We start from the raw sequence: 14,464 nt of genomic DNA, 5'->3' as shown, positions 1-14,464 counted from the left end.
TAAAGACTAGATATTGTTGAAGCATTATACCTGGTCCCTCCCTTTCTTTCTTGTATAGTTAAATCCCATAGTATGCTGCCATGGATTTGACAGGAAAACGGAAAATTGAATACTTACCTAACAGTAATTTTCCTTTCCTGTCGAATGCCATGGCAGCATACGGGACACCCACCCTAGTCTTGATTGACGGGGGAACCTAGTTACAAAAGCAGTGAGCTAGGCTGGAGGTAAAACATTTATAGTTACCAGTCCTGATTAGTAGGGGGGGGCGGGGTTAACCCATAGTATGCTGCCATGGCATTCGACAGGAAAGGAAAATTACTGTTAGGTAAGTATTCAATTTTCCGTTTTCTCACCTCGAACACATCATAAATTTAGGGAGAAGCTAAGTGCAGTTGTTTAGAGCAGTGCAGGAGGATCATATTGCACAGAAATCACAGTGCCTGTCCTGTCATTCATTCAGCCCAGCAGAGTTACTGAGCTGTGCTTCTTAGCCAAAAGTTTCCCATTTGTTCACAAGTACAACAGACAGCCTATAATCAGCAGCACATTGCAGCCAGTATGTGTGCTCCACACATATCTGGCAGTGGCACCCATGTCCCCTCTCCCAGTCCCAACTACCTGTCCCTGCAAGGCTGGCTCCCCTCCAACTGAGTGATCATCTCCGCTCTGCTTCCAGGACCCCGGTGCCCGCAGAGAGAGGGGGCGTGCCGCTCCTGACTCCACCCCTTTTGATCCGAATCTGTTCATTTTGATGATCTGGATGATTCGATTCACAAAAGAGATTCAGATCAAAGATCCGAATCGTTCATGATCCGGACAACACTAGTATCTGGAGCTGCCTGAAAGGAATGGGACTGGCTGCAGTGCTGACATTTATGCAGCCAGAACAGAGAAGAGACGCTATGTGGAATCGCTCAGGGAAGAGGGGAGAAAGTCTGTCTGCAGCTTCAGGCTTTCTCCCCAGCCTCGAGTCACACGGCACTAGTCTCCCTGCGCTCCACTCACATGTCTATCTGAGCGGCAGCCTCCACTAGCTGAGCTGCCCTGAAGTTAATAGATCGGCAGAGGAGCGCTCCTGCAGTGCCGGGCGGGCGGAGTTTCAAAACAGCTGGGCGGCCTGCCCACCTAATTAGTCCTGGGGAGAACAAACTGCAATATTATTACAAACATTCTAGATTACTGAAGGCAAATCATAGTCTTCTTGGTGTCTGTCTAGACATGCCCAAAGTCATTTTCTGTTTGAAATGCCAGATTCAAAAAGAACATCTTTATTTGAACACTTCATTATGACACACTACATTGTACAAAGAAATTGTTATTTCCCTTCAATTGCATCACAGTCATTCACATGGCAGCCAGGAAAAAAAAATCTGTTTTATAAGTGCTTATCACATTATATTTGGTGTACAAAAAAAAAAGTTTCTTTATTCAGTAATATCCAAATTGAGAGGCAGGTGAATATTAGCTGGAACAGTCCAGACTATTTCTTTCGCATACTGTACCACATTCTCAGTAAAGTCACATACAGGGGGTTACCACAGTGCAATCTGGCAAGACTAGTATGCTGCATGTGCTGCAGGATAAAGCCTTATGTTTGTGTGAGACATGATTCACATCTGTTCTAAGGGAATATGTCCTTGTGGAAGGATATGCGAATGAACAGTTAAATCCATAAGAAAATGAAAAGGCAGTTATGGGTATCTTATCCACCTCAGGAATTGGTGTGTGAGAACTTCCATTCCTTCCTTCAATAGCTCTAGCGGAACCTTTCACATAACCTTCAAGTGAGCTTATAGCTTAAAAGTGCACTCATTTATTTATTCCCTTTGCCAAGTTAAACATTGATGGTAGTCTCTGTGTCTGAGCTCCCAAATGTCTTCCCCTTGCTCAGAACCTGTAGTACGATATGAGTAGCCCAACCATAGTAGCCTTATTTGCCATCTCAGCTGGTTCCTGTGATATTGTACAGACAGCTGAAGGTACTATGCTACAGACTAGGGGTAAGCACATCATTCACCAGCTTCCACAAAGAGCCTACCATTCAAACTTTTTATTCAGCTGGGCAGTGTGATTGGATAAGCAAGTTTTATAGGTTAGTTATAAGGACTGCTGTATAAATACATTGCCCAAACAGCAGAGCAAACTATTCTGTTGTATATAGAGGGGAGGGTAAGTGGCACCTTGAATGAGAATCGCCATTTGTGTTATCCATGTAGCAGTCCAGAACAGTGAATAGCAAAATATTGATGCGGGACACCTGTACTCGTAGATTTTCACCAGACGCCATCACAAGCAACTATTTTAAGCAATGAAAATCTAATGTTTCTATGTTCTTAATACTAACCTCAATCTTAACAGTTTGAATAATCTCTAACGCTAATTTAACATTAGATGTTTGAGTTAACAAAAAATAAATCTATTACCTAAACCAAGGCAATAAACCTGCACCAACACTTATGAAGACCCTGATGTTAATCTCTAACCATAACCTGTTTGAGCTTCCCAACATCCATAACTATCAATACTTGGCCATCCAGAAAGGGAGACCAGACAGTGCATCTGATGCATCAGGAGAGCTGCACTAACTGTACAATATTTTGCCAGTTTCTTCAAACTAGCTGAATGCTGAACAGCTGACTCCAGAAGAAAAAACTCTTTGTAAGCCCTCCTTGTGGGGGAAACTTTATGATCACTGAACACCAGCCAAGACTTGGCAAGACTTGAAAGAGGTCTGAAAAGGATACAACACCCAAAACTGCAATTTGATTTTTTTTCTGATCAATGGAAAAAAATAACCTCAAATAAAAAAATACAAACATAAAATGTATGGAGGGCTCAATAACAATAAGTGATATGGATAAGTTTAGATCCAAGATATCTGGCACTTAAACAGTACAGTTTCAGTAAAGCTAAAGAAACATCACATCTTAATAAAATAGCTTTCAATAAAAAAAACAATAAAATAAGATCAAAGCACGAGAGAGGCAACAGAATCATAAAAAGATTACACATTAGAAATCACTAGAAAGAACTAAGAAACATTGCCCCTATGAGCTTTTCTTTACATTTTGGTTACTTTACAAAAATAGAAACAGGTGCATTTTTTGAGTATACAACATTGGGTTGTGTTTTACACTAACTTTAAATAAGCCCATAAGAGGTAAAGTGCATTTTGATCGAACAAAGCCTGGGAGTACAGATATAATTCTCAAGCTAGGCTGAAGCCCTCATAATGGTCTATGGCTTGGGTAAGTCTTTTCCTGAGGATTTCTTTGCTGCTGTATTTGGGCAGGTCCAGCAGGTTATAGCATGTGTGAGCTACAGGTAGGAAGTCCTCGCTGCTGGATGTATGCTGGATGATGATGTGTAAACTGGACATGCCATAGATAGGTATACGGTCACTGCCAGTGAGAAACACTGAAAAAAAGAGACAGCAGTTCACGTTAGACCCAAAATATCTCACAACTAAATCAAATATCGAACTATACCATCTAAGAGCTACTGATGCAGCCAAAAGTTGTGAAGAATATGGGTGGTCAATGAGACGCAAATAATTCTGAATTGGTGCAGGATTATGTAACGTTTGTATGCAGATTTATGGAGCTTGAAAATTGGCCAATCTATATTGCTCCTTGGCTACAATTTATTGGTCCTCCTTCAAACTGCATGAATTTTCATACACACTTTGCATAAACCGGAATCAGCTTGGAATTATTTGCATCTCATTGACCATTCCTAGTCAAGAAATTCTTGCCATTAAATCTAGTAGGTTTTCTGCTATAAACAGGTTGTTGACTATAACCATAAATAGCAATTGCAGCTACTGTCAGGCCCTGAAGACACAATGAACCAAAGAATCAGAATCTTTATTTTCACCAAGCAGGACAGGGTCGTGCCCGGAATTGGGCTTGACACATACAAGGCACAAGTAGGATAGAACACACAGAATGCACTCAGAAGGAACAGAACATCCTTACACATGCAGAGAAAAACAAGGTGGCATAATTTACAAAAACAGTGGAGTCGGAGTCGTGGAGTCGGAGTCGTGGAGTCGGGCAATTTTGGGTGCCTGGAGTCGGAAAAAAATGCACCGACTCCGACTCCTAATGAATCTGTAACTGTAATTAAAATAGAAAATATGATAAAATGTTCTATTTCTCAGATAATAGTCATTAAAAATAATGTATATATACAGTATATATACAGTAATAGCTGTGCTTAGTCCACAAAAATGAAATAAACCAATCAAAATTAGTTACTTGTGCTGCTTCAATAAAGCAGTCCCCGTATTTTTAAGGTCAGATATACATATCTGATTGTGACTGTATATATGATGTGTACACAGGAATCTCTTATATATACTAAATAACATCTATGCTGTAAGAATAAAGCCTGATGTGTAGCTATGTCACTAATAGAGATGGTCAACGAGATGGAAATAATTCTGCATTGATGCTGATTTATGCAAATGTATGCACTCCCTTTGCTGATAAAATCAAATAATTTGATATGTTATTAAAATTTGGTTTGGTGACTACAAATTAAAGGGTAACTGAGACGGATGAAAAGTAAAGTTTTATACATACCTGGGGCTTCCTCCAGCCCCCTTCAGGCTAATCAGTCCCTCACTGTCCTCCACCACCCGGATCTTCTGCTATGAATCCTGGTAATTCAGCCAGTCAGCGCTGTCCGGCCGCACCCCGCTCCCACAGCCAGGAACATTCTGCACCTGCGCAATAGTGCTGCACAGGTGTAGTATGCTCCAGGTGGCGGAGTGTGTGCATGCGCACTACGCTTGACTGACTCAAGTACCTGGACTCATAGCAGAAGATCCAGGTGGTGGAGGAGGACAACTAGGGACTGATTATCCTGAAGGCGGCTGGAGGAAGCCCCAGGTATGTATAAAACTTTATTTTCATCTGTCTCAGGTTTACTTTGTTACACAGTAGTACTATACTCTACATATGCACTCCCCACAGAGCTGCAGGGAATCCACTGAGAATGCTGTGCACATTGAATACAGAGGTGTTGTCTGTTTACAATCTCCTCATTCCCCTGCAGAGTACCTGCACATCATTCTTACATGTACCCACACTTACATTGCCTAGGGCCTGATAGATGTTCTTTGTTCCGGTTTGTACCTTTTACAAGTACTCTTACCAAGGACTAGTTTTAGTCTAAAGGGAATACATATAGTAGTCTACATATCCTTCTCACTTCAGTTGTCTTTTAAAATTCCTAAGCGTTGGCAGTTAAGAGACGAATTTCATGTTACATACTTTTAATCAACAAAATTGTAATATGCAAATTAGAGGAGTCGGAGTCGTGGAGTCGGAGTCGGTGGAATCCTAAACTGAGGAGTCGGAGTCGGAGTCGGTGGATTTTTGGACCGACTCCACAGCCCTGAAATTTAAACACCAGAACTTAGGTGCATCTATATACAATGTGCGTCAGTGCTAGCAATTGTTTGGCTGAAGTGGCTGGATTGGAGACTGAGGGGGCTCCAACTGACATGGTTGTGGCGTTAATTTGCAGGTGAAATTGAATGTGTATGACAGGTTTAATATGGACAACAACACCATAGATTACACTTTAATTTTTCTCAAAGAAAAGCTGCCGTGCGTCATGTATCGAGAGAGTACAGAGAGAGCTCAGAAAGTTGACAGCTGAGGGGAAGAAGTTGTTCCCGTGTCTTGAGGTTTGGTGGAGACAGACCGATACCTCCGGCCCGAGGGGAGTTGACTAAAGAAGCGATGGCCTGGGTGTGGGGGATCGTTGGCGATGCTTAACTACTATACGTCCGCCTCACGCTACTGGCCGTGAGCAGAGCGGCAGCCCCAGTACCGCCTAATGGGCTGGGGAAGAAAATCATTAAAAAGAGGCCATTTAAAAAAAAATGTATTCTAAAATAAACATTTGGGTAGTGATAACAGCCCACCAACAGAGGGGGGGGGGGGGGGGGGCGGCGGGTTAATCCCATGCTCCTCAAGTAGTTAATTTTCTGGAGCGCAGCCTGGAGTGGTAGAGGAGGTCCAGAGAGGGAAGAGATTTCCTGATCATCCTCTCCGCTGATCAGATGACCCTCTGTAGTTTCTTCCAGTCGCAAACGGATGAGCCGCCATACCATACTACGATGGAAGAGCAGAGGACCGATTCAATTGTAGCGGAGTAAGAATAGCCTCTGCTGGGCTTTCCTCTTTGTGGTGGCAGTGTTGGAGGTCTCAGGTTCAACTCAGGTCGTTGGAGATGGTAGCGCCCAGAAGGTGAACACAGGGAACTTGTTCAACTTCCTTGCCATCGATATGGATTGGAGGTGGGGTGGAGGCGTGCCTCCTAAAATGAACGATCACCTCTACAGTTTTTGAGGTGTTAAGGACCAGCCCGTTCTCCCTGCACCAGTGGCAGATACTCTCGACCTGGTGGCAGCATGCCTTCTTGTCGTTTTTTGGAGATGAGACAGACTATGGTGGTGTCATCTGCAAATGTGATTACTTTGACAGAGTCCGACGTGGATCTGCAGTTGTTCATATACAGGGAGAACAGAAACGGCATCAGGACGCATCCTTGTGGGGCCCCCATTTTGCTGATCCTAGGTTCTGAGGAGATGGAGCCTAGCTTGACAACCTGGGATCTGTTACCTACCCCCCCTCGGGAGGGGTATTCTATTTGGTCAGGTGGCTTACACCACCCCTACAACCTTTTGCACCAAGAGAGCGACCATGTCCAGTTTGACTGGATCCCCGAGTGGAGTCGGATTTGTGCATCTCCACCTGCCTACAGTCAGAGCCGGGACAAGGTCCTCCAGCACCCAAGGCTGAGACACCAAAGTGCGCCCCTCCATCCCTCCCACCCCAGCTGTCACACACTGATTGCTATTAGACTAAGAGGTGCCCCAGCGCCCCCTAACACCTTAATCTCTAGTTATCTGGCTTGCAGTCACATGTATCCCTTTTTCTTCTTTCTCTTTGCTTCAAACACAATAGGGGAATGATAGCCGAGTGAGTTGTGCGCCCCTACTACACTGTGCCTCCTGAGGCTGGAGCCTCTCTCACCTCTGCCTCGGCCCAGCCAACAGTGGTTGGTTGCCGCCCTGCAACCTCCCTTTGTGAGTACCTCTACCTACGCTACTTCAATTGTCCATTATTGTGATCTACTGCACCATCAAGGTTCCCGTTGTCTGTGTTTTTTGTTTCCCTCCAGGGTGTTTTCTGTTCTCCCTACCCACCCATATCCTCTTTAAACCAGCATTATTATGGCTATCTTTAGATAGCGGACTACTTATTTACAGTAACTATTGTTGAAGGCATGGCAAAGAGCCAGTTTCCACTGCTGCAAATTTGCAGTGTTCCCCCACATGCTGTTTGGATGGGGAAACTTAGCCTACTGAAATCAATAGGCTGCCATCCGAATCGCATGCCGGGAAAAAAAATGGCATGCTGTGTTAATTCTCATCATGCTTGCCATTCCCCGTAGACGTGATAGGCAGGGCTAGAGGAAATCACATGCGTATTCGCATTGTAACAAGTGCCAGCATGGAAACACGCCCGGCACAAGTGGAAACAGGTCTTAATTGTTGCATCCCTCTAGAAGTCCTGAATACAAAATAGTAAAGCCTTCATTTATAAACCAATCAGTAAAAGGCTGTGCTGCACTGGTTCCTTATAGTGCATTATAAAGAGGCAACAGAAATCTATAAAACAGATAAACAGATAACTATATAAACAGATAACTATATAATACGTTAGAAGCTGGTGCTTCACAGCTTAAAATCAGAAAAGTTCCAAAATACAGACAAACACCCAGTTGTTGGGGCATAATCCCTCACACTTGTCGTACATAAACGTTGACTGGAGAATATAGCTTGACTTCCACCAAACCCGGGACTCGCCAAATGAACAGACCCACCAGGTCTGTATGCACCTTGGGACACTTAAGACCCCTCCCTCAGCTCTTCTGGATCTGCAGCAAGAATCCCAGAATCTCCTCTTCACTATTGACACCCTTTTCCTCAGCAGTCAAGTGGAAGATACAGTATACTGTATATATATATATTATGTTCATTCAGTGTATTTTGGAACTTTTCTGATTTTAAGCTGTGAAGCGCCACCTTCTAACGTATGGCCTTATTTGTAATGCATGTTTTCCTATGAATGTGATGATAAAATGCTTCTATAGAACGTGGCAAATCTCATATAACTGCAGTGCGTAACTTACACAGAAACCTCTTCTTCTTCTCCAGAGGGAATTCATGGAATGTCTCCCAGAACATCCGCACTGTTGGGTGCTCTGCAGAGTAGTCTCCTTTATAGATGGCACTCTGGGGGATGAAGACAAAAAAAAAAAAAAATATCTTCATGGCCGATTTTTTTTGTTCACAATGTATGTTTTCATAAGCAGATCCGACGTCAGATCACCTCCCAAGTGCATTGTTTACATCCGTTCTCTACCCTAAACACCCACTAATTACCCATCAATCACCCCCTATTACCACCTGTCACTGTTACCCATCAGATCAGACCCTAATCTGCCCCTTGCGGGCACCCAAACACCCGCCTACACGCTCAGATTGCCCTCAGACTCCCCCTTATCAATTCGCCAGTGCATTATTTACATCTGTTCTTCCCTGTAATAACCCACTGATCACCTGTCAACCACCTGTCAATCACCCATCAATCACCCACTGTCACTGCCACCCATCAATCAGCCCCTAACCTGCCCCTTGCGGGCAATCTGATCACCCACCCACACCAATAGATCGCCCGCAGATCTGACGTCAGATCACCTCCCAAGTGCATTGTTTACATCTGTTCTCTACCCTAAACACCCACTAATTACCCATCAATCACCCCCTGTCACTGCTACCCATCAGATTAGACCCCTATCTGCCCCTAGGGCACTCAATCACCCGCCCACACCCTCTGAACGCCCTCAGACCCCAGCCCTGATCACCTCTCCAGTGCATTGCTTGCATCTATTCCCCCCTCTAATCACACCTTGAGACACCCATCAATCACCTCCTGTCACCCCCTAGCATACCTACCCATCAGATCAGGCCCTAATTTGCCCCGTGTGGGCTCCTGATCACTCGGCCAAACCCTCAGATCCCGCTCAGACCCCCTTCCGATCACCTCCCCAGTGCATTGATTGCATCTATTTTCCCCTCTAACCACCCCGAGACACCCATCAATCACCTCCTGTCACCCCCCCAGCACTCCTATCCATCAGATCAGGCCCAATACAACCTGTCATCTAAAAGGCCACCCTGCTTATGACCGGTTCCACAAAATTCACCCCCTCATAGACCACCTGTCATCAAAATTTGCAGATGCTTATACCCCTGAACAGTCATTTTGAGACATTTGGTTTCCAGACTACTCACGGTTTTGGGCCCGTAAAATGCCAGGGCGGTATAGGAACCCCACAAGTGACCCCATTTTAGAAAAAAAGACACCCCAAGGTATTCTGTTAGGTGTATGACGAGTTCATAGAAGATTTTATTTTTTGTCAAAAGTTAGCGGAAATTGATTTTTATTGTTTTTTTCACAAAGTGTCATTTTTCACTAACTTGTGACAAAAAAATAAAATCTTCTATGAGCTCGCCATACACCTAACGGAATACCTTGGGGTGTCTTCTTTCTAAAATGGGGTCACTTGTGGGGTTCCTATACTGCCCTGGCATTTTATGGGCCGTAAACCATGAGGAGTAGTCTAGAAAACAAATGCCTCAAAATTACCTGTGAATAGGACGTTGGGCCCCTTAGCGCACCTAGGCTGCAAAAAAGTGTCACACATGTGGTATCGCCATACTCAGGAGAAGTAGTATAATGTGTTTTGGGGTGTATTTTTACACATACCCATGCTGAGTGGGAGAAATCTCTGGAAATGGACAATTGTGTGTAAAAAAAAAATCAAACAATTGTCATTTACAGAGATATTTCTCCCACCCAGCATGGGTACATGTAAAAATACACCACAAAACACATTTTACTACTTCTCCTGAGTACGGCGGTACCACGTGTGGCACTTTTTTACACCCCAATCTACCGTCATTTATAGATACACGGTCTCAGGCGCCAACAGCATTGAACATTCCAGAAATATTAAGAAGATACGTCGAGCTGACTAAGTCAGTTAGGACCACAGAGAAACTTTTTATAGTACCGGCAGGATATCGAAAGGGCCAGGGGGCCACTACACGGACTATAGCAAGTTGGCTAGTTAAGGCAATCAAATCAGCTTATACCATTATGGGGTTAGAACCTCCAATTAATGTTACAGCACATTCAACTAGAGGAATTTCGACTTCCTGGGCAACTCAAGCGGGGGTGTCTCCAGAAATAATATGCAGGGCAGCAAACTGGGCATCTGCCAATACTTTTATCAAACATTATCGAGTAGATCCAGCATCTTCATCTACGATAGATTTTGGGAGAAAGGTGCTGGCCTCAGCGGCTATTGTCTCGAAAAAATAGAGACAGATAATACAGAGTACTGTTTTCTGTTGTGTTTTTTTGTTGTTATGGTTGTTGTTTTCTTCTTATGAATTGATAAGTCAAATTAAAGACTAGATATTGTTGAAGCATTATACCTGGTCCCTCCCTTTCTTTCTTGTATAGTTAAATCCCATAGTATGCTGCCATGGATTTGACAGGAAAACGTAAAAATTGAATACTTACCTAACAGTAATTTTCCTTTCCTGTCGAATGCCATGGCAGCATACGGGACACCCACCCTAGTCTTGATTGACGGGGGAACCTAGTTACAAAAGCAGTGAGCTAGGCTGGAGGTAAAACATTTATAGTTACCAGTCCTGATTAGTAGGGGGGGGCGGGGTTAACCCATAGTATGCTGCCATGGCATTCGACAGGAAAGGAAAATTACTGTTAGGTAAGTATTCAATTTTCCGTTTTCTCACCTCGAACACATCATAAATTTAGGGAGAAGCTAAGTGCAGTTGTTTAGAGCAGTGCAGGAGGATCATATTGCACAGAAATCACAGTGCCTGTCCTGTCATTCATTCAGCCCAGCAGAGTTACTGAGCTGTGCTTCTTAGCCAAAAGTTTCCCATTTGTTCACAAGTACAACAGACAGCCTATAATCAGCAGCACATTGCAGCCAGTATGTGTGCTCCACACATATCTGGCAGTGGCACCCATGTCCCCTCTCCCAGTCCCAACTACCTGTCCCTGCAAGGCTGGCTCCCCTCCAACTGAGTGATCATCTCCGCTCTGCTTCCAGGACCCCGGTGCCCGCAGAGAGAGGGGGCGTGCCGCTCCTGACTCCACCCCTTTTGATCCGAATCTGTTCATTTTGATGATCTGGATGATTCGATTCACAAAAGAGATTCAGATCAAAGATCCGAATCGTTCATGATCCGGACAACACTAGTATCTGGAGCTGCCTGAAAGGAATGGGACTGGCTGCAGTGCTGACATTTATGCAGCCAGAACAGAGAAGAGACGCTATGTGGAATCGCTCAGGGAAGAGGGGAGAAAGTCTGTCTGCAGCTTCAGGCTTTCTCCCCAGCCTCGAGTCACACGGCACTAGTCTCCCTGCGCTCCACTCACATGTCTATCTGAGCGGCAGCCTCCACTAGCTGAGCTGCCCTGAAGTTAATAGATCGGCAGAGGAGCGCTCCTGCAGTGCCGGGCGGGCGGAGTTTCAAAACAGCTGGGCGGCCTGCCCACCTAATTAGTCCTGGGGAGAACAAACTGCAATATTATTACAAACATTCTAGATTACTGAAGGCAAATCATAGTCTTCTTGGTGTCTGTCTAGACATGCCCAAAGTCATTTTCTGTTTGAAATGCCAGATTCAAAAAGAACATCTTTATTTGAACACTTCATTATGACACACTACATTGTACAAAGAAATTGTTATTTCCCTTCAATTGCATCACAGTCATTCACATGGCAGCCAGGAAAAAAAAATCTGTTTTATAAGTGCTTATCACATTATATTTGGTGTACAAAAAAAAAAGTTTCTTTATTCAGTAATATCCAAATTGAGAGGCAGGTGAATATTAGCTGGAACAGTCCAGACTATTTCTTTCGCATACTGTACCACATTCTCAGTAAAGTCACATACAGGGGGTTACCACAGTGCGATCTGGCAAGACTAGTATGCTGCATGTGCTGCAGGATAAAGCCTTATGTTTGTGTGAGACATGATTCACATCTGTTCTAAGGGAATATGTCCTTGTGGAAGGATATGCGAATGAACAGTTAAATCCATAAGAAAATGAAAAGGCAGTTATGGGTATCTTATCCACCTCAGGAATTGGTGTGTGAGAACTTCCATTCCTTCCTTCAATAGCTCTAGCGGAACCTTTCACATAACCTTCAAGTGAGCTTATAGCTTAAAAGTGCACTCATTTATTTATTCCCTTTGCCAAGTTAAACATTGATGGTAGTCTCTGTGTCTGAGCTCCCAAATGTCTTCCCCTTGCTCAGAACCTGTAGTACGATATGAGTAGCCCAACCATAGTAGCCTTATTTGCCATCTCAGCTGGTTCCTGTGATATTGTACAGACAGCTGAAGGTACTATGCTACAGACTAGGGGTAAGCACATCATTCACCAGCTTCCACAAAGAGCCTACCATTCAAACTTTTTATTCAGCTGGGCAGTGTGATTGGATAAGCAAGTTTTATAGGTTAGTTATAAGGACTGCTGTATAAATACATTGCCCAAACAGCAGAGCAAACTATTCTGTTGTATATAGAGGGGAGGGTAAGTGGCACCTTGAATGAGAATCGCCATTTGTGTTATCCATGTAGCAGTCCAGAACAGTGAATAGCAAAATATTGATGCGGGACACCTGTACTCGTAGATTTTCACCAGACGCCATCACAAGCAACTATTTTAAGCAATGAAAATCTAATGTTTCTATGTTCTTAATACTAACCTCAATCTTAACAGTTTGAATAATCTCTAACGCTAATTTAACATTAGATGTTTGAGTTAACAAAAAATAAATCTATTACCTAAACCAAGGCAATAAACCTGCACCAACACTTATGAAGACCCTGATGTTAATCTCTAACCATAACCTGTTTGAGCTTCCCAACATCCATAACTATCAATACTTGGCCATCCAGAAAGGGAGACCAGACAGTGCATCTGATGCATCAGGAGAGCTGCACTAACTGTACAATATTTTGCCAGTTTCTTCAAACTAGCTGAATGCTGAACAGCTGACTCCAGAAGAAAAAACTCTTTGTAAGCCCTCCTTGTGGGGGAAACTTTATGATCACTGAACACCAGCCAAGACTTGGCAAGACTTGAAAGAGGTCTGAAAAGGATACAACACCCAAAACTGCAATTTGATTTTTTTTCTGATCAATGGAAAAAAATAACCTCAAATAAAAAAATACAAACATAAAATGTATGGAGGGCTCAATAACAATAAGTGATATGGATAAGTTTAGATCCAAGATATCTGGCACTTAAACAGTACAGTTTCAGTAAAGCTAAAGAAACATCACATCTTAATAAAATAGCTTTCAATAAAAAAAACAATAAAATAAGATCAAAGCACGAGAGAGGCAACAGAATCATAAAAAGATTACACATTAGAAATCACTAGAAAGAACTAAGAAACATTGCCCCTATGAGCTTTTCTTTACATTTTGGTTACTTTACAAAAATAGAAACAGGTGCATTTTTTGAGTATACAACATTGGGTTGTGTTTTACACTAACTTTAAATAAGCCCATAAGAGGTAAAGTGCATTTTGATCGAACAAAGCCTGGGAGTACAGATATAATTCTCAAGCTAGGCTGAAGCCCTCATAATGGTCTATGGCTTGGGTAAGTCTTTTCCTGAGGATTTCTTTGCTGCTGTATTTGGGCAGGTCCAGCAGGTTATAGCATGTGTGAGCTACAGGTAGGAAGTCCTCGCTGCTGGATGTATGCTGGATGATGATGTGTAAACTGGACATGCCATAGATAGGTATACGGTCACTGCCAGTGAGAAACACTGAAAAAAAGAGACAGCAGTTCACGTTAGACCCAAAATATCTCACAACTAAATCAAATATCGAACTATACCATCTAAGAGCTACTGATGCAGCCAAAAGTTGTGAAGAATATGGGTGGTCAATGAGACGCAAATAATTCTGAATTGGTGCAGGATTATGTAACGTTTGTATGCAGATTTATGGAGCTTGAAAATTGGCCAATCTATATTGCTCCTTGGCTACAATTTATTGGTCCTCCTTCAAACTGCATGAATTTTCATACACACTTTGCATAAACCGGAATCAGCTTGGAATTATTTGCATCTCATTGACCATTCCTAGTCAAGAAATTCTTGCCATTAAATCTAGTAGGTTTTCTGCTATAAACAGGTTGTTGACTATAACCATAAATAGCAATTGCAGCTACTGTCAGGCCCTGAAGACACAATGAACCAAAGAATCAGAATCTTTATTTTCACCAAGCAGGACAGGGTCGTGCCCG

At 43.2% G+C, this 14,464-nt stretch overlaps 1 protein-coding gene across 1 annotated transcript in view; it reads right to left on the bottom strand.

The window, feature by feature from the left end:
* Window positions 1-1,255: 1,255 nt before the first annotated feature.
* Window positions 1,256-14,464, bottom strand: part of HERC3 (HECT and RLD domain containing E3 ubiquitin protein ligase 3) — a 126,268-nt gene continuing 113,059 nt past the window's right edge. The window contains exons 25-27 of the mRNA XM_068233196.1: window positions 11,571-13,982; window positions 8,218-8,320; window positions 1,256-3,420 (exon numbers count right to left, since the gene is read on the bottom strand). Coding sequence (XP_068089297.1) covers window positions 13,774-13,982 — 209 coding nt within the window. The 3' untranslated portion in view covers window positions 1,256-3,420; window positions 8,218-8,320; window positions 11,571-13,773. The remainder of the gene's footprint in view (window positions 3,421-8,217; window positions 8,321-11,570; window positions 13,983-14,464) is intronic.

The sequence above is a fragment of the Hyperolius riggenbachi genome, chromosome 1, assembly GCF_040937935.1.
Source record: "Hyperolius riggenbachi isolate aHypRig1 chromosome 1, aHypRig1.pri, whole genome shotgun sequence".
Classification (NCBI taxonomy): Eukaryota; Metazoa; Chordata; class Amphibia; order Anura; family Hyperoliidae; genus Hyperolius; species Hyperolius riggenbachi.
The sequence above is the reverse complement of the archived record's forward strand: the minus strand, read 5'-3'. Positions and strand labels throughout refer to the sequence as shown.